We start from the raw sequence: 20,410 nt of genomic DNA, 5'->3' as shown, positions 1-20,410 counted from the left end.
AAACCACAATCTGTTTCTACTCACTCGCTTCAGAGAGGATTATGAAACCAAAATGCTGTTTTTCTTTTGCAGCTAAGTGTTTAGCCATTCTCCCATGTGAACGATTTTGATATTAACAGCAGATAAAACAAAAAGTCCTTCCAAGTTGGCCGACTTGGCTCCAGATGATAGAGCCTCAACATGGCGAAGAAAACCTCTGTTTCTCCTGGAAGATCACAGGATTGTTGGTAATTTCACAGGATTAAAAGAACACCTGTTCAGGTTAAACTCGGGTCGTGACGAGTTCAACAGGTAGGATGTGGAAGAACAGACTGAACGTTCTCGCCTGGTTGGCAGAAACTGGTGCTTGGAGTTTTTCCTCGGTGTGAAAAGAAACAGAACCTCTGGAAAAAGTTACAAATTTATTAATGAGCTGATTTGGACCAAAGCAGAAAAACTCGAGGTGGGAAAGTCGATCATTAAAGCTCAGAGATTTTAGCTTCCGTACAGCATTTCAGTAAGACTGAGGCTATTGCTAGAGAGCTAGTTATAAACATTGGTTCAGCTAATGCTAAAGGGCTACACCAACATGCTACGTAGCACAAACTGATGCTAATCACCTAATAATAAACATTAGCTCCATTCACATTAATGCACTACAACAGCATGCTATTTAGCAGATAATGCTAAAGCGCTAATAACCAATGCTAAGGCGCTAAACCAACATGCTATGTAGCAGAAACTATTGCTAATAAGTTAATCATAAACATTATTTCTGTTCACATTAAAGCGGTTCACCAACATGCTATTTAGCAGAAATTAATGCCAAATGCTAATAATAGACAATATATCAATCAATGCTAAAGCGCCATACCAAGTGCTACAGAAGCTATTGCTAATGTGTTAATCATAACCATTAGTTCTTCTAATGCTAAAGCGCTATACCAATGACATATCTTTTTAAAAATTATAATTATCCTGTCATAAAGTTTAATATTTATCACGCTAACAGGTCTGTTGAGTTTAACCTTGAGGGTTTTTGGAATTCCTTTTAAATTTTGATATTATCTCTGGTTCTTATTAGAATTGTTCTTTTCTTCAATTTCTGGTGTATTGTTTGGATTTCCCTCAGGGAGAGTTTTGAGTTTTTGTTTTTCATACTTTAACTGGTGGACTATAAACATGCCAAATATTTCAGACAGAATGTTTGACCTTTACATCCAGTTAGCAATGTGTTAGCAGCACAATTGCATGTGTGAAAAACAATAAAGACAAATGAAGGAGTCGCACAAAGCCGTCCTCATTGTTAGAGCGTCACCCTGATTGTGTTTTACCCCTTATTGTTATTCATGAGCTGTCTGGACATGTATGAGGACGTTTTATTAGCGTTCTGTCAGTGACTCTGTGATGAGGCTGTGCAGCCGCTAGTCAAATTCACAGACTAATTTTCCTCTGTTATTTCAGCAGAGAGCAATGGCTTCCCATCACAGCCTGTTCCCTTTAAATAATGTCAGGTAGGCTAGCTGTGGCACTAACTGACAAATTTAGCTTGCTAAAAGTGAAGAGGGACATTTGACAGACTATTACAAACAAACACAAGTACTGCATGAAAAAATACTGAGAACATTTGAAAAAGCTGCAAAGTCAAACAGCTCAAACAAGAAATTTGAGTTAAATAAAAGTAAATAAACTAAGATTAGCTAAAAACAGAAAGAGAAAATATGCACAATATGTGCATCCAGTTCTTTAAAGGAAGGTTAGATTAGTGCTAATATTCTTATTTTTGTTCCACAATAAAGAATAGTAAGACTGAGGGTTTCAGAAGATCAATATCCCGGTGTTTTCATCATTTTGAAATTTCACAGTAGAAAAAATAACTGGAAACTAAAATTCAAAGTAATTTTAGCGTTTTCATCAAAAACTGGTAAATGGGAGATGGAAACATTTTTACAGAATGAGTTAGTATTATTGAAATCATAGAAAAGTTTATTTAAGTTATTAAATTCATATTCTAAAGGTTATTTTTACACACAAAATTACAATCTCTGAAACTTTTATTCCTTAATAATGAAATATGCTAATAAAAAAATCACTAGCTTTGATTCCATGTTGGTTTTTATGAGCATTTTGAAATTTGGCTTTAGAAAAAGTTGATGGAAACTGAACTTATTTGCATCACTTGATGAACAATCAGATATTACTACTGTCAGAAATTACAAATATTCACATCCGGTTTTAATTGTGTTTCTTACTTAATACCAAAATTGTGTTTTTTGACATTAGCAAAAAATATGGACAAACCTTTTAGCACATTTGTAATGAAAATGCAGTTACTGTCTCTGTAGCGCCAACCTGAAGGTTTAAACAGTTTGTGTCCAGCGTGTGTGGGGTCTGCAGAGTCGCTATCTCCTTGTTTCCTTTCACTAGACCTGGATAAATCCTGGATGTAGGGAAGGAACCAGATTGTTTGGGTTGGAAATCGTTTTTCTAGGCTCTGTTTGTGACCTGACTGTCTCTGCTCTGACCGTCCAATCAGTCTGGCCATGAATAATCCTTGAATCTGGCAGAAACAGAAAATGCAAAGCAGTGGAAAGTCACAAGAAGGTGGTAAAGAAACAGGCGAAGCGCCTCTGTGAAATCGCATAATTGCTCCGCAGGGATTTTTAATCAATTAGAACCGCAGCGCTAATTGAAGGCGGTGTTGTGTTTACTGAGTCGTAGCGTCGAGCCGAGAGGAAAACGAGTTCTGGAGGCTCAGATATAACGAAGCGAAACCGTCTGAATGTGAGGTTCAATTCAGACTCAAAGAGTCTGTCCCCTCTGCTCCCGTCAATATGTTTACAGACACAAACCACTTAAAAACAGAGGAGGGAAGTAGCCAAAAATTATACACAAATAAGAGTAGAACTATTTTATTCAAGTAACAGTAAAAAGTATTTGGTAAAACGTTCACTCAAGTATTCATTAACTGATCACATTATCAATAATTTAACACTTAAAAATCATCAGACGAACCAAAATATGAAGTTCAATGGAAATTTTGGTATTTTAAAAATCAAAATGACAATAATTCATTAAGTAACAAAAATAACAAAAGCAGAAAAATAAAATATTTCCAAATCAGTTTTTTTAAATATATAAACTTATAAAACTTTAACAAAAACTGCAGGTGTGTGTTTGTGTCTGGTGAACGTTTGGTTAAAACATGTTTGTTTTTCATTCAGTGGGTAGAAAATCCAGAAAATTTACTCAAGTAAGAGTAGAAATACTTCATAGTAAAAGTACCCAAGTAGAAGTAAAAGTAGAGCTCAGGATTTTTTTTAAAAGAAAGAAGTTATTCAACCAAACATAATTCAGTAAATTTAACTAGTTACTACTCAAATCTGTGGATGTCATAATTAAATCAGATCTCTTTACTCAAGTATCCTTTTTACAGAATACTTTTTTTGGCCACTTTGTACTTTTTCTTAAGAAAAAAATATTCTGAAGTAGTTTTTCTCTTTTTTACTTAAACTAGTTTTAAAAGTCAAAAAAGTCACAGGTATTTGAGTAAATATATCTAGTTATTACCAAAATCAGTTTAAAAATCAATTTAAAGCACAAATCCTGGGCAGGGTGAACACACACACACACACACACACACACACACACACACCCACACACACACACACCCACACACACCCACACACACGCACACACACACACACACATCCACACTTATGTTTGCGCAGCTATCTTTGTGGGGACTTTCCATCGACTTCCATTCATTTCTACAGCCTATACCTAACCCTAACCATTACATGCCTAACCAAAGCATGTAACCCTAACACTAACCAAAACTCAATTCACACCTTAGTCCTAAATCTGACCCCTGACCCAAAAACAGCGTTTCCCCTTGTGGGGACCAGGCTTCGGTCCCCACAAGGAGCAGTTAGTCCCCACAACGTGGTATATGTCAGTTAGATGGTCCCCACAAGGTATTAGAAACAAACACACACACACACACACACACACACACACACACACACACACACACACACACACACACACACACACACACACACACACACACACACACACACACCTTCTGCTGGGATCTATTCATGGCGGCAAAGCCCAGCCTCACTTTATCTGTCACTGTGGCGCTCAGAGCGCTGACCCGGGCGCTGAGCATCTAATGGCGTCTGACAGCGTCCAAATGGACTCCCGTACAGTTCAGGAAGGTCATTTACATCATCAAGTGCTGCTGATGAGATGAATAATAAATGAATCACGGTGATGGCAGCCGAAATAAAAGCGACGATTGAGACGGGAAACAAACAGGTGCTGTGTTTACTGCCAGCCTCCATCCAGCTGCAACATTTCCACAGAGGAGGTAATTTCATTACGCCGCGTCCAAACTGTACATGCTTGACTGGTGGACTGGAGAGAGGGAATCAATACACACCATTACCGCGGCGCTCTGCTGAGGTGTAATATATGCTGCGTGTCGTTTGCGGTGTAAAACAAACCTCGTTTAATGTTGACTAATGAAGATTTAAGAAGCTACTGTTTGTCTCTCCTTTGAGCAGCTGTCAGGGGGTTGATTGCATCTCCGCGGCGTAACTGCACCGTTTTATGTTTCACGCTTGTCTCTGACGCTGTGGCTGAGGGATGGGTGACCCCGTGACCCTGCAGGATGACGGGAGGGGAGGTGATGAAGGAGGAAGTGGGAGAGTCAGGAGTGAATCGGGTCAGTGGGCTCCTCCATCTGCTCTGAGACCTGCGTCTGTCTGGTTTGTAATTAAAATAAATTGAAAAAAGACGAAGCAGCACCAGCCTGATTAACATTGTCACTGAGAGTTTGACATCTGTAATCCTCTTCTTCATCGCATTGTTTATGCCGCCATTGTTTCTCTACCTGTCTTATTTTATTCTTGTACCGACATTTTGATATTTAATTTAGATAAAACATCACTTTACACCCGTCATCCTGTCTCAAGGTGAAGTATGTATTAACAAAACTCTGAGACGTTATGCTGGTGTAGGAAAAATAACATAATGAAAATAATAGTCACTAAATAATTTAAATTTTCTTACCTCCAACTTTATGATAAGACATGTGGGAATCATCTGCTCTTTGTTTATTACTGATAATATATATTTTAATAGCTCAAAGTGAAACTGCTCTTTAAATTTACTTTAGTGTAAAAAAGTTACATATCAATCAAAATAATGGCTGCAGCAACTCGCAGGCTACTTAGGAGCTAATTAAAGTCAAAATAGTAGCTAGTCAAAGTCAAGTCATTGCTAAGCTAGCAGCTAATCAAAGTCACAGGACAAGCTAATTGAAGCTAAATAGCTTAAAACCAAGCTATTCAATGTCAAGTTCTTATCTAATGTCACTGAGTCGCTAAAGTTAATCAGAGTCAATTTAACAGACAAGCTAAGCTAAGTGCTACTCATGGTCACATCTGCAGCTAATTGGAACTAAGCTAACTTAGAATGCAGCATTAGCTCACTAGAGTCGAATGTAACAGCTAATGAGCAAATTAAGCATTAGATTCAAGCTAACAGCATCTATGCAGAGAAAAATTAACAGCTAGAGCCAAGCTAGCAGCTAAACATAGTTAAGCTACCAGCTACTGATGATAACTATAATGCCAACCATTACTAGCATTTTAGGCATTATTAGGAAGTTTGAACACCTTGTAACTTTTGAATTGTGCACCTGATGTTTAAGTCACCTTTTCGGAATTTAAAGGTTATTTTAAAATTATTTTATCATTTAAAGATAGTCAGTATTTTCAGTCAACTTCAACAACTAGAACGTCTGTCCATCAGCTAAGGCTCAAATCAAACCAGGTAATTAACAAAACTATCAAATAAATAAATATCAAATAAATCCTAATAAGTAGCTGTTTAGAAAGACAACAAATGGTTGCATCTAAAAACTCAAGATAAAAGCGTCTTTGCATAGTTTAAGTCACAAATTTATATTTTTTGAACCTGCATAAGATAGAAGAATGATCTAGGAGTGAACCAATTACATTTTCAGATAATTAGCTAATTTAGTCAAATACTAACTGCCTTTATTAATGAGGTGTTGCTGAAATCTAATTTAGGACATATTCAAATTGAGATTTTATTACCCACAAGCTAATGGATCATAGTTTTATAACCTAATTAGAGTGACAGACATCCTTCATATGGATATCAGCCAATAATAATTAGAGTTATCTAAGTGAGAAAAAACAAGAATTCATAAACGCTTGAAAAACAAAGTCTTTGAGGGATTATTTTATGCAAGCTTCAGATAAACAGCTGAACCATTTTTCTGACCTCTGTAGCAAAACAGTTTTCCTTCTGAATCAGCAGAGATGACGTCAAACAAACCCATTTTGTGAGGTTGGTGTTTGTTCACCATTACATCCTGTGCTGCTGCTGCTGCTGTGATTCAGACTCATGATTTATCAGGCAGAAAAGTAAAATATTTGTCAAAATATCTGATTATACAAAGCTAGAAAGACAAAATGCTCTCATTTAAAAATGGAGTAAACATAAGGCTCACATAGTTTTTATCAGATTTTTTCATACCTGTGAAACTATTAAAATACATGAAAAAACAATGCCTCATAATTAAAAAATCCTTTAAAGAATCATTTCACTTCTCCACTAAGTCAAATTTATTTAAAAGAAAACTTGATTTCTGTGTTTTCAGAATTTGCATATATTAAAGAGAAAAATAACACTTTAACATCCTGTCAAACTCAGAGGTGGAACTCACATCAGCATGCTGGTTGCTTGAAATTAAATGGCATGAATCATGGCAGATGGCAGATCAGTTTGGTTATTAATGAATATTTTACCACCTGGAGACCCCTGTTGATTATTAAAATTTTATTCTACGCAGTTAAACTTTAATTGTGAAAAAAACCAAGATGGTGACATCACAGGAAAATTACTTTATACAGTTGAAAACAAGTTCTTGACATGCTAGGTAACTAAAAAGGGAACAACTATTTTGTGTTTGCCAGGACAAAAATAGTTTCTGGTTTTGCCTTTGGGTTGGTTTTTTGTTCACCAGATTTTAATTTGGTGTATTTAAAAAGGAATAATTAAGGCGACCAAACATTGCTCTAACAAGCGGAGCCCCATAAACGACATGAGGATATTTTTGTTTTGCATTATTTCACAGAAGTTTTGCTTTCCCATGCATCTTGAACACAGGAAGCTTTTCTGATACAATACAAAATTTTTGTAAGGCATTTAATTTCTTTTTTGTGAGATTTATGAAGTTTTGGATATTTTTCTTCGGGATACAAACACACCACAAACTTATGGGGAAAATGGCAAAAAAAAAAAAATAAATAAATTACAAATTTTGCCAAGAAAAAAATACATCTGAACTATAATTTGGTGTATTTTTGAGTTATTTTCACAGTGTAAAATCACCATCTGGAAGGTTTTTTTTCCTGTTTGTAGTCAAAATGATCAATAAAGGGTCATTTTCAGTTGCAGTCTCATCTCCACCTTACACCAACAAACATGAATACTCGGTTAATAGATCGATTTTCAACCAGTTTTCTGTTAGGAATATAAACAAGTTTTCACTGAGGCTCTTTAGATGTGAGCACTTTGACATTTTTTAACACTGAGGTTGCATACAAACTAAACAAAAGGTGCAGATAAATTATGAAAAGGGTTGTTTTACAATGTTTTTGAACTGAACAATTTGCCTAAAATGCTTTGTTGTACTAAATCTATATTCTTGAATCCACAGAGAGTGACACTGCAGAGGGAGACGGACTAAAGACGACGTAAACTCAGATATATATCTCATTTCAGAATACTGTCCCTCTCCAGGACTCAAGGCTGCTGACAGTTTCACCCGGCAGCTGAAATCGATACGAGTTCTTTAAGTCAGACGCGCTCACAGAGACACGAGCCTTGAACAAAAACCTGCAGCTGAAGGATAACCTTGAGACAGATCTGACCGCAGGGCAGGACGACCAACAGAAAAGAGAAAAAACAAAGGAGGAAGAGGTGAAAGAGCAGAGGAAGAAAAAGTTTTCCCTGCCGGCCGCCACACAGAGAGTCTGGGTGAATTCAAAGAATCCTGAAGAAACGAATGAAACAAATAAAAATCTGATTTAAGAACTTTGATTTTTAGTAATATTCTTAAATCATAAACAATCATCAACTCAAATAGTTCATTCAGTTCATTCTTATATTAGTTTATTAACATGTTTGAGATGCTAACAAACACTAGCTTCTGGCTAATGATCCCCTTTGCAAACCAATAGACAATTCTGCAAAATGTGTAAAGAAACATTTTTACAGTTTTTTCTCACTTTTATCCACTATTTAATAATTATTACATTTGTTTAGCATATAAAACTGCCTCATATCTTCTGGTTTTAGTTAGTCATGAGTTCACAGGTTTTTCTGTCAGAACTGCTTTTATTTTGAAGGAGCAAATCAGAAAGATGAAAAAATACACTGTAAAAACACAAAATATTACCAAGTATTTTGGTTTAGTTTCTAGTGCGAATGTCTTAGTACATTGAAATAATGCAAAACTAATTCATAAAGATGTTTGGTGCAAGATATAAAAGCTTGCTTTAAGTAAATAATTCCTTAATATTGATTAAAATGGTCTAGTTAAATAGTCAAATGTTTTAACTTGCAACATGTGAAAAATATCTTATTGTAAGTGAATGTATCTGCTAATGGAACTACAACTTCTTTTAAATCAATATTAAGAAATTACTGACTTAAAGATGCCACTATTTCTTGGTGAAAAGTTATTTGAAACTTCCTTTTGTCTTATTGCAAGAGCAATAATATATTTGCACTAGAAACTGAACAAAAAATACTTGGTAATATTTTGAGATTAAAATAACAATAAACTATTTTAGCCTTTATTTTATCATAAGGATTAAATTTTGTAATTTTTTTCAGTTTCCCTCCAACTTTCCGAAGCCCTGTGGCGCCCTCTGGTGGCCCAACATTTAAAAGCAACTGACCTTAAAAAAACTGCCCTTTAACCTCCAGTATACTAGAGGCTCAGAGAGATAAATCAGTGAATGATTTTATCTTTGTGGAGTATTTTCTGTTAACAGATGAACATTTTCTGAACCACTCTAACCAGTCAGTACCAGATCCAAAACCCTGTAAATTTTCTTTATTATATTATCTGATTCCTGAGACATTATTTTTTTATTATTATTATTTTTTGATCGGCCGATTCACTTCATTACAGTTAGCGAATGTTGTAAAATTTCAAACACAAATGTTAAAATTTGGGTTTAATTGGGGGAACAAAGAAACTTTTCTTGGTCTCTTTCCTGAGAAGCAGAAAATATTTTTTTTTTGCTTCAGGTGAAACATTTGAAATCTGTGGCAACAAACTTCAGGGGTGTTTTTTTTTAAAGCATTTAAGTTTTTCCAAAACATAACAGAGGCAGGAAAGGATTTGATAGCATTTTATACCAACTACATTTTATTTTTCCATTGTGTTTATTCATGCCTAATAACTCATATATAAACTGTTCTATATATTGTGTGTTTATGTTTGCGAATGCTGAAACAAATGGACTTTCATAACAAATAATAGTTATGTACTCACATTTTGAACAGGTAAACAAAACATATTTCAATCAGTTACAGTAGTTTAGTATATAACATATGTTATGTTATGTGTTACACATTCAACAAAATATCTGCATAAAATATTTACCAAACCTGAGTCGTATGATACTCAACTTACAGAAACTGAGCAAAAACATTTTTGGTTACAAATCAAATTAAATTGTGACGTCAGTGACACGTTACAAAATAACAACATTCAAAACATTACAGTGGAAAACACAGAAAGAAATGAAAAAGTCCCCAGATGATCAGATCATCTCCAGATTCCTAATTTAAAACAGATTTTAAAAATATTAAGAAATTCACCAAACCAAAAAAACATCAATCATAAAACCAATCAATCATCTGATCAATAATGTTTCATTTGGACTTTTTATTCTTCATGCTGAGATCATCAGAGCTGCTGTTTGATCACTGAGATCTTCATCGGTAGAATCTTTAATGTTTTATGAGTGGAGAAATATGGAAACATCTTGTCAGTGAAGGTGTGTGTGAAGGTGTGTATGCGTTTGTTGGTATCCAGATCAAAGAAGGACAGCTTTCCTCTGTTGCAGTCCAGCTTCACTCTGATCCTCTGGAGATTCTTCTGGACTGAGAGATAGGTGAAAGGAGCTGGTGGAAAACATGCTAAGTAATTACCAGAAAGGAAAAATATAACCAACCATCCAGAGTTTATGATTCCCTTCCTAAGAACAGACTCTTCTAACACTCCAAGTACCCAGACTTTACTGTCTCCAACATCAACATCCCAGCTGTGGTTCCCTGAGTTAAAACCTTCAGAACTCAGAACAGAATGATGATAATCAAATCTCTCTGGATTATCAGGAAGCTGCTGTTTCTCTCCTTCAGTCAAACTGGTCAGATCTTCAGACAGATGGAGTTCTGTACCAGCCGTGTTTGGGTCCAGAACCAGAGGAGTGTAGGTCACCATGTTCTCCATGTTGCTCCAGATGTTGAAGGCCAGGTTGCCCAGATGTTTGGCCTGGTCTATCAGAGCTCCTGAGGGCAGCTGTGGATCCTCCAGCAGGGGGCAGCGCTGGACTCTTTCCACTGCAGCCTTGTAGTTGTGCAGGAATGAGACGTCTTCAGCTCTCAGCTCCTCCTCTGTGGCTCTGACTGTGTCTGAAAGAGCTGCTATCTCTCTGCTCAGAGCCTCCATCTTCTCCTTCATCATCCCTCTCTTCTGCTCCTCTTCCTCCCTCAGTGCAGCCAGCCTGGCCTCCTCTTCCTCTGCTAGAAACTGATGAAGCTGCTTAAACTGCTCCATAATCTGCCTCTCTGTGTGTCGGGCCTGGACCTTCAGGTGTTCTGCTGTCTGATCAAACTCCTCCTGAACTTTCTTCCTGAGCTCCAGCTTCTTCTTTAGAGGCTCCAGAGTTTCCTGAAGGTTCTTCTTGTGTTGTTGAGCAGCTTCATCGATGGGTCTGAATCTGTGATTGGTGTGTTTTTCTGAATCTCTGCAGACGAGACACACTGGCTGCTGATGGTCCAGACAGAAGAGTTTGAGTTTCTCAGAGTGCAGACTGCAGAGATCCTCTGAAGCTCTCTGCTCTCTCTGCTGGGAGAAAGACTCACACAGATTCTTCAGAACCAGATTACAGGGAGGTTCACTGGTGAATGATATAGTCATACAAACTGGACATTCTCTTGATGGTTTCTTTATCCACCATTTCTTCAGACACTCCTTACAGAAGCTGTGGCTACATGACAGAACAACCGGATCCTTAAAGACGTTATAACAGACCAGACAGCAGAGATCCTCCTCTAACTTGGAAGCCATTTTGTCTCAGATTGAAGCTGAAAACACAGCAGACAAAAAGTTAAACCAGTAAGTCAGTTTCTGTCCAGCAGAAACTTTATTCTCTTACTTTGCTGCTGGAGGAAAGTCAAGAAAATCAGAATTAGTCTGTGTTCCAGCGTCTGGTTCCTCAGTTTTCTCTCTGTTCTCGTTCTGTCAGACGGTGATGAAGGGGATCCAAAGTATTTTCTCAATCAGTTTTTTTTTCTTTGATCTTGTTCCTGTTGGATTTAAAGTCTTGAGGCTCTAAAAATCAGAGACGATGTTTCACTGTTTCATGTCCTGGTGACACCAAGTGCTGCTAATCCTCCTCATTTGCTTTTGCTGCTCCTCTATAAATCTCTTCTTGGTGAGAAGAGACAGTTTGAACTTCCTCCTCCTCTCTCTGCTCTGCCTGCATGAATCCTCTGTTTCAGCTCCTCCTGGATTTGGGGTCGTAGTTCAGATTTTATCTCAGGTTTTGTGATGTAATCAGCTGCACCTTGTTGTCATGGTTACCATCACAAAAACTGTTGGGACAAAAGAGAGTAAGGGATGTATCCAAAATGCAATAAGTATTATTATCGCATACACTTCTTCCGAGAAGCTGTTAAACTTTACAACTCTGCTGTTTGTTTGCACATTTAATTCATTTAACTTAAAGTCTAAATATTTGTAAACTTTCTAAGTTTCTCAAACTATTCTACTCTCTTTCACACTTCTTTTAACCTGGGTGTGCTATATTAGCTACACAAGGGTTTAAATCCCATCTCAGTATTGGATGTCCAATACTGAGATGGGTTTTGGGGGGTTTAAAAATTTGGGGGGTTTAAAAGGATTTTACACCACATTCAAGCTGCAGGACCAAAATGACTAGTAATGCACATCAAACATGTTTTATTCTCAGTAAACAGCCTGCAGAGATGTAAAACTAATGTTCAAATGCTGCTTCGATCCAAGTTTTGTTCAGTCTGACTGATTTAATCTCTGCTACACCTTTACAAAAATTTAAGATTAAATACAAAAGCTTTAATGAGTAATTCCTCTTAAGAACATTTCTCACAAACACTGATATATTAAAATGGCTTCCAATACAAGTTATGGGCTATTTAAATTATAACTTGTTCAGTTTCTTTATTGTAGTTTTGTCAAGTACTGGTGAGTGAGAACAAATAAGTAGATAGAAATGAATATCTGAGGAATATCATAAATTAAACGTAACACTCAAAGCATGAGAATTTATATAGAAAAATATTCAGATTTTATTTTTTGGTTTTAAAGGCTCCACGTTGAAAATGGTAAGAAATAAAGGCAGAACTTTTTGTTATTTCTTTCTGTTCTCGGCTCCCACACTGAGCTGGTCCACTTGCTCAGCCCCTCCCTCCTGTTTCAAACTCTTATAATTAACTAAAAGTTAAAGAGCTAATAATGAATTTATTAGCTCTCTTTTCTTTGATTCATATTTATAGATTTGAGCAAAAAAAGCTCAAATCTATGAAAGCAGTGTAGCAGTTTTGCTAATGAAGCTGCTTATCATGATTCAGTCAAAGTAATGAAATAACGAATGAAGGTGTCACTTTGGAAAGGCCTGTTGTCACTGTATGGTTTGATTGATTGTTTTGTTTATGCTTGTTTTGCCATTTTTTTTGTTTTTGTTTGGTTGTTTTCATTGGGTTATTGTGTCTGAATGTTTGCTGTTGTATTTGCTTTTATTCATGAGGACTGTTTTCTGATTTTTATTATTAATGTGTTTCTTCCTGTTGAGCAGAAAAAGTAAATAAAATGCTTATATGTCTTTTGCTTTGAGTCTTTACTTAATGGACGGCTTTTTATTTGTGATGCAGAGCTACGGCTAACAGTTAGCTCCTGAGTCCAGCAGCTCTGCCAGTCTCCCACAGTTTGGACTGAACCATTGTTCTAATAATGGTAGGAGGGACCTAAAACTTAATTCTCATGTTTTTCTGAGATAAATGGCAGATTTATTTTGTTTTTGGTTTCTTTTGCCTTTTCATATTGATATTTAAATGCAAATGTTTCTTCAATGATTTTCTTGGGGGGGCAATTCTAGACTTTTCCGGACCTCCCCCTGAGATGGGACAGATTGTCAGAATTGTCAGATTTTCATGCTAGACATTTTTGTCAGTGTTAACTTTCAATAACTGCTACCGTCGTGTTTAGAAAACCATAGCAGTTGGGTCTTTTTTTGCCTCCCAACCTGCAAGGAATCAACCAAAAACACAAGTTACTTTTCTACAGAAGAGGACAGAGAAGCCAGACATGGAGAACCACAGTCAAACACTGACTGAGATCAACTTCGGCTCTTAGTCCTCAACCACCTTTTGTTGAAACAGAGTATGATCTAATCACATGAACACTGTAGCTCTAAACAGCTGCAACGTGACCTAATTGATTACACAACGTTTAAATACAAGCTCTTTTCTTTAAATCTGCGGCTGAATATTGACGTGGCACTGTTTCCTATATCTCTGATAAAACAGGAAGAGTGTGTAAACATTTCTTACCTCCAAGCAAACATCCAAAAAACAGTTTTTGAAAACCAAAGAGAAAATAATATGAAAACATAACCTTTCAGAAAAACTCATTTTGTAAATGAACTTAGATAATAATTTTCCCTACAATAGAAGTTAGTAAATATAATCTGAAAGCATTCTTTAAGTGATGAGGTTTAAGTACAGATAAAGATGATGAATGATGAAAACTTAAGATTTCATTTGAATATCTTTAAAACTATTCTCATTGAAGACAAATATTTAATCCAATGTTCCCTTAAATATGTTTATATCAGAGTTAAAATCATAACCTTCTGTACTGTGTAGATTCTGTCTTTTCCTTTGTCTCTTTTAGCTTCTTTTATCTGCTTACAAGCACATGCTGACGCTTACACAACCATGTTTAAATAGTAGAAACAGACTAATGATCAAACCCTTTGTTAAAAATAAGAAATATGTTAGTTCATGGTGAGCAGTAGCCCAGTCATAATGCTGTATCTGATCCATTTGAATGACATGTATGGATGGTAACATTTGATCATTTCTGCATTAATATTTTCAAGGTAATTTTTGGGTCCTGAACTGAATGAATCCATAGAGACAGAAGCCATCAACTCAGCTAGTTTGTTATAATGAACATCTGGATTAACAATAGTAAAATGAAACGTATCAGACATGGAAAACAAGTTTTTACTGAAATTTAACATCTGATCCCCACAAATTCTTTTGTACATTAAGTTTTTTAGCAGTCTTCATAGCACACCATCACAATGTGTTCACCGAACTGCACAGGTCACCTGAAATGACATCCTGTACTAAGCAAGTGACACAGCCAACCAGCTGAGTAATTTGAGAGGAAAAGCCCTCTATGAGGATATGATATTACTGAATCCTGTCTGGGCACGTTGGACAGAATGTGGGTCAGTGTGTGTGGCTGTCCCCTAACAGTGTAATGTGATCATTGACCCCTGAAGTGCCAATGTTGGACAGAATGTGTGTGTGAATGTGTGGCTGTCCTCTAATGATTGTTTAACTTGATCATTGTGTCCAGAAGTGTTAATGTTGGACAGAATGGGTGTGTGTGTGTGTGTGTGTGTGTGTGTGTAGGTGGGCGTGTGCGGGTGTGTGTGTGTGTGTATGTGTCCATGTGTGGGGGTAATGTGCATGTGTGTGTGTGGCCGTCCCCTGACGATGTAATTTTATTATTTAGTTCTCAAGTTTCAATGGTGGACAGAATGTGTGTGTGAATGTGTGGCTGTCTTCTACTGATTGGTTTAACTTGACCATTGTATCCTGAAGTGATAATGTTGGACAGAATGTGTGTGTGAGTGTGTAGCTGTCCTCTAATGATTGGTTTAACTATTAATTCAATTCAGTCTTCTCTGCATGTTTTAGATGTGTCTCTATTTCAGAACAGCTGATTCTAATCATTGCATGACCATCACGTGCTGCAGAAACTTGTTAATCACCCATAGATTCAATCCAGGTGTGTGACCTAAGGGAAGCACCTAAAACATGCAGGGCAGGGGGGTGTGAGGACTGGAATTGAGAAACGCCGGTTTAACTTGACTATTTTAACCTGAAGTGTTAATGTTGGACAGATTGACCCATGACGGTATGACTTGATTATTTACTCCTTTTGTTAGGACAGTTATTGTCCTATAATGATTTAAAAATATAAAGAAAATTATTATATGCATTGTCCATGTCATTTTCTTTCAATACTGACACCCAGATTGTTTAGATAATTATTTTTTAAACATATTCATGGATTCAGTCCTTATTCTTTTAAAACATAAATTGCTCCCGCTCTTATCTTTCATGTTCACAAGCAACAAAAACAGGTAAGTGATCACTAATATCATAAACTATTAATCCAGTTATTGAACTATTATGTATTAAATTAGTAAATATATTATCTATTAAGGTTACACTATTAAATGTGATCCTGATAGGTCTTATAATTTGACCTAACAAAAAGGCTCAGACTGCATATAGTATTAAATATTAAAATCTCCAGATAAAAAAGACCCAATACATGCAACTAACAATTACATTTTTTCCATATATATTTTGACTGTTAAACACTCAAAATGTCTTTTAGCATTTTGTCACATTTTCAAATATTTTATGTATAAGATTACTGTCCACATATAGAGCTTCTCTGCTGTCTGTTTTTATGTCTCTGTTAATATAACTCATTTCATAACCATCTAGTTAAAGTAAGTCTTGATTTTAATCCAGGTTTCAGAAATATTTATGACACTTAAAGACTGAATAAACTGGCTTAAACAAATTTTGATGCTGTTAAAATTCACAAAATTTTGGACACACCTGTGTCCAAACTTTTGTGAATTTTAACAGCATCAAAGTTTATATATATATGTGTGTATATATATATATATATATATATATATGTGTATATATATATATATATATATGTGTGTGTGTATATATATATATATATATATATATATATATATATATATATATATATATATATATATATATACACGATGAGGGTTGAGAGTTCAACATGACTAAATATAAAACAATAAATAACAAGCATATATTAATCAACAATTTATAAATGAGTTCAGACAAAATTAGATTGAAGCAAACTTCCTGAAGTTTATCCGTCCAGCACGTCATGAAGTGGATGAGACTTGTTGTCCAACTTGTCCTCCATCTTGGACAGGATCCTTCTCTGACTCCACTGTTAGAGAGTCAAGCTCCACTCCAACCATGCCGCTGGCCTTCTGTGTCAGTTTGTTCAGTCTGTTGGTGTTCTCCACCTTCAGCCTGCTGCTCCAGCACCACAGCATACAGGATGGCACTGAACATCCTGAGCAAAGTCCGGCAGATGTTGATGGACGTCAGAGCGGCTCCAGGACGAGTCTCTCCAGGGACTTCATGATGTGGGAGATCAGCACCACAAGCCTGGAGTCCTTGGTGTCACAGGGACGCTGCGTCTTTGGTAGTGGAACAATGCAGGATGTTTTCCACGTCACAGGGATCCTCTGTAGGTGAAGCCTCATGTTGAAGACATCTGCTCTGCTTCCCTCTGCAGGACGGGAAGGTGTACTGCATGTTGTCCCACTATTCTCATTAGAAATCTTTTAATTTTTACTAATGTTAGTGGTAAATAATTGCAGTAAATTGTAATAAACTTATACAGGTTTAAATATGGCCAGGTTTTTATTGCAGGTTATCTGTAGTAGGTTAATGAAACAAATAATCACCAGATCAGCCAACACTGTATTGATGTAAAGTCAAGCAGAAAGGCCTGAGCTTTTTCCACTTTGATGTTAGAATGATTTTTAGCTGCAGATGCACGAAGCCATTAATTCCAACAAACATGATAACTTTATCTGTTTTTATTGGTTTTATTTTTGCTGTTTCAGATTAACAAGAGACATTCATGAAATATAATAATTTATTACCATGAAGCAGCTGACACATTTGTTGAAATGAAATTATTCCTAAATGTATAAAAACATAATACATTTATAAAAATAATTAATTATTAATTAAATAATAATAAATTTATGTTGTTGCTAATTCTGCTCATCTGGGATTTTTGTGTTCCTTTATTTTGTTTACCAGTCAAGCAGTGCAGTGTAGATGGTTGGACGCATTTTGTGATGGTAAAGTTGTTTTTATTATCAAAACCTTTAGAAATCCAATGGAAAAAAACAAAAGTTCATGAACTATGCAAGATTTTGGAGATGTTGAAAAAAATACACTCTTATTAGCTACTAATTTTTTAAGCTTCCCATTATTCTTTCAATCATTTGCTAGTAATGTATGTACATCAAGTTGTAAATAATTAACATTTAAAACATCACAGTGGAAAACAATGAAAGAAATTAAAAAGTCCCAAGATGTTCAGATCATCTCCAGTTTCCTGGTTAAAAAAGTGAAAAATTATATTAAGGAATTCACCAAACCAACAACCTATCAATCATAAAACCAATCAATCATCTGATCAATAATGTTTGATTTGGATTCCTTCTTCATTGGTAGAATCTTTACTGTTTTATCGATAGTGTAGAAATATGGAAACATCTTGTCAGTGAAGGTGTGTGTGAAGGTGTGTATGTGTGTGTTAGTATCCAGATCAGAGAAGGACAGCTTTCCTCTGTCCCAGTCCAGATTCACTCTGATTCTCTGGAGATTCTTCTGGACTGAGAGACGAGTGAAAGGAGCTGAAGGAGAATATGCTGAGTATTTACCTGAATACAAACGTATATACAACAATCCAGACAGTGTGCCGCTATTCCTCTGAACAGACTCTTCTAACACGCCAAGTCTCCAGGATGAACTGTCTCCAACATCAACATCCCAGCTGTGGTTTCCTGAGTTAAAACTATCAGAACTCAGAACAGAACATGATCCAATCCTCTCTGGATTATCAGGAAGCTGCTGTTCCTCTCCTGCAGTCAAACTGCTCAGATCTTCAGACAGATGGAGCATAGACCCAGCCGTGTTTGGGTCCAGAACCAGAGGAGTGTAGGTCACCATGTTCTCCATGTTGCTCCAGATGTTGAAGGCCAGGTTGCCCAGATGTTTGGCCTGGTCTATCAGAGCTCCTGAGGGCAGCTGTGGATCCTCCAGCAGGGGGCAGCGCTGGACTCTTTCCACTGCAGCCTTGTAGTTGTGCAGGAATGAGACGTCTTCAGCTCTCAGCTCCTCCTCTGTGGCTCTGACTGTGTCTGAAAGAGCTGCTATCTCTCTGCTCAGAGCCTCCATCTTCTCCTTCATCATCCCTCTCTTCTGCTCCTCTTCCTCCCTCAGTGCAGCCAGCCTGGCCTCCTCTTCCTCTGCTAGAAACTGATGAAGCTGCTTAAACTGCTCCATAATCTGCCTCTCTGTGTGTCGGGCCTGGACCTTCAGGTGTTCTGCTGTCTGATCAAACTCCTCCTGAACTTTCTTCCTGAGTTCCAGCTTCTTTTTTAGAGGCTCCAGAGTTTCCTGAAGTTTCTTCTTGTGTTCCTGAGCAGCTTCATTGATGGGTCTGAATCTGTGCTTGGTGTGTTTTTCTGAATCTCTGCAGACGAGACACACTGGCTGCTGATGGTCCAGACAGAAGAGTTTGAGTTTCTCAGAGTGCAGACTGCAGAGATCCTCTGAAGCTCTCTGCTCTCTCTGCTGGGAGAAAGACTCACACAGATTCCTTAGAGCCAGGTTACGTGGTGGATCTTTGATAAATGATATGGTCTTACAAACTGGACACTCTCTTGATGGTTTCTCTGTCCACCATTTCTTCAGACACTCCTTACAGAAGCTGTGGCTACATGATAGAATAACCGGATCCTTAAAGACGTCCTGACAGACTGGGCAGCAGAGATCCTCCTCTGACCTGGAAGCCATTTTGACTCTGCGTGAAGCTGAAAACACAGCAGACAGAAACTTTATTCTCTTACTTTCACTTTGATTCCCTCGTTCTTCCTCATACAGCAGTCTGTGTTTCAAAGTCTGCTTCCTCAGTTTTTTCTGTTTTCCTCATCAAGTGTCAGTCTGCTCTGAGTCTGCGATAAAAATACTATATGTAACAGGTGATCCTTAGTCTGTTTTGTCGATGAGTTTTGTGTCTCTGAACTGTTTCCTGGTTTTTGTCAAAGGTTCCTGGTTGGAATTCCAGTCTTGAAGCAAAAATATGGCGCCCTCTGGAGGATTTCTTTTAATTCTGCAGTTTTAGAAAACCACTTCTGTACTGGAGATGAAGATGGTGTTTGATGCTGAGAAAAACTTTTCTGGTGACACTTTATTTGAAGGGGTGTGCATCAGACTGACAAGACTATCGATAACATAATATAACATGTCTTGAACATAAATGATTGAATGAAGTGTTAATTTGGTAAATAAAGATAACTTATAATAACTTTTAATGCAAAGTTCTATTAATACTTGCATTAAAATCAATCAAAATGTCTACTTTTTATTAAAATTGTTATCATTTACTGAATAAGACTTCAAGAAAAGAGTCATAAGTATTTTTATAATCACTCCTAAATGTTCAACACAAGTGTTATGTCATGTTAATGACAGTCTCATGTCAGTCTTATGCAAGTCCCTTCTAATAAAGTGTCGCCACTTTTCCTTTTAGCAAAGAATTGGAGTAAGAAAAAGAAATGTTTTGATGCAAATTTGATTCATTATCTGACATGTTTTCATAATGCGGCTAAAAAATGAAATACTTTATATATTGCAGCAAAAAACAAATTCAGAAAATCAGAATAAAAGCAATGACAGCATAATAAATACCTAGTATTGATATTCCCTCATTGCTGACAGAAGATTTGAGTGGAGTGTCAAACAGTTGTCAGTGATTTCATACTGATCCATTTTGCTTATCAGAGTTAGCCAGCCAACCACCCAATCAATCATAAAACCATACAAACAAAATAAACAAACTGCCATGAAACCAGCTGAATAATCAATCATAAAACAGACCAACCACCAAATCAGGAAACCAACAAAACCAAACATAACACTAACCACACTGTCA

The 20,410-nt window shown here is 36.6% G+C and overlaps 1 protein-coding gene across 1 annotated transcript; it reads right to left on the bottom strand.

The window, feature by feature from the left end:
- Window positions 1-9,960: 9,960 nt before the first annotated feature.
- Window positions 9,961-19,486, bottom strand: LOC122846978 (E3 ubiquitin-protein ligase TRIM35-like). Its single transcript, XM_044144289.1, has 2 exons — window positions 17,922-19,486; window positions 9,961-10,041 (listed from the first exon to the last, which is right to left on the bottom strand). The coding sequence occupies exons 1-2, from the start codon at window positions 19,270-19,272 to the stop codon at window positions 10,007-10,009; spliced, it is 1,386 nt and encodes a 461-aa protein (XP_044000224.1). The 5' UTR covers window positions 19,273-19,486; the 3' UTR covers window positions 9,961-10,006.
- Between the last annotated feature and the right edge of the window lie 924 nt (window positions 19,487-20,410).

The sequence above is a fragment of the Gambusia affinis genome, linkage group LG17 (assembly GCF_019740435.1).
Source record: "Gambusia affinis linkage group LG17, SWU_Gaff_1.0, whole genome shotgun sequence".
Taxonomy (NCBI): Eukaryota; Metazoa; Chordata; class Actinopteri; order Cyprinodontiformes; family Poeciliidae; genus Gambusia; species Gambusia affinis.
Note: the sequence above shows the minus strand (reverse complement) of the source record. Positions and strands in the feature narration are given on the sequence as shown.

Excerpts from the sequence above, each read along its gene's own strand:
- LOC122846978 (XM_044144289.1), bottom strand. The coding sequence starts at position 19,272 with ATGGCTTCCAGGTCAGAGGAGGATCTCTGCTGCCCAGTCTGTCAGGAC. Across the intron at positions 10,042-17,921 it reads TAAAACAGTAAAGATTCTAC|CGATGAAGATCTCAGTGATC; the intron begins CAATGAAGAAGG and ends TAAAGATTCTAC.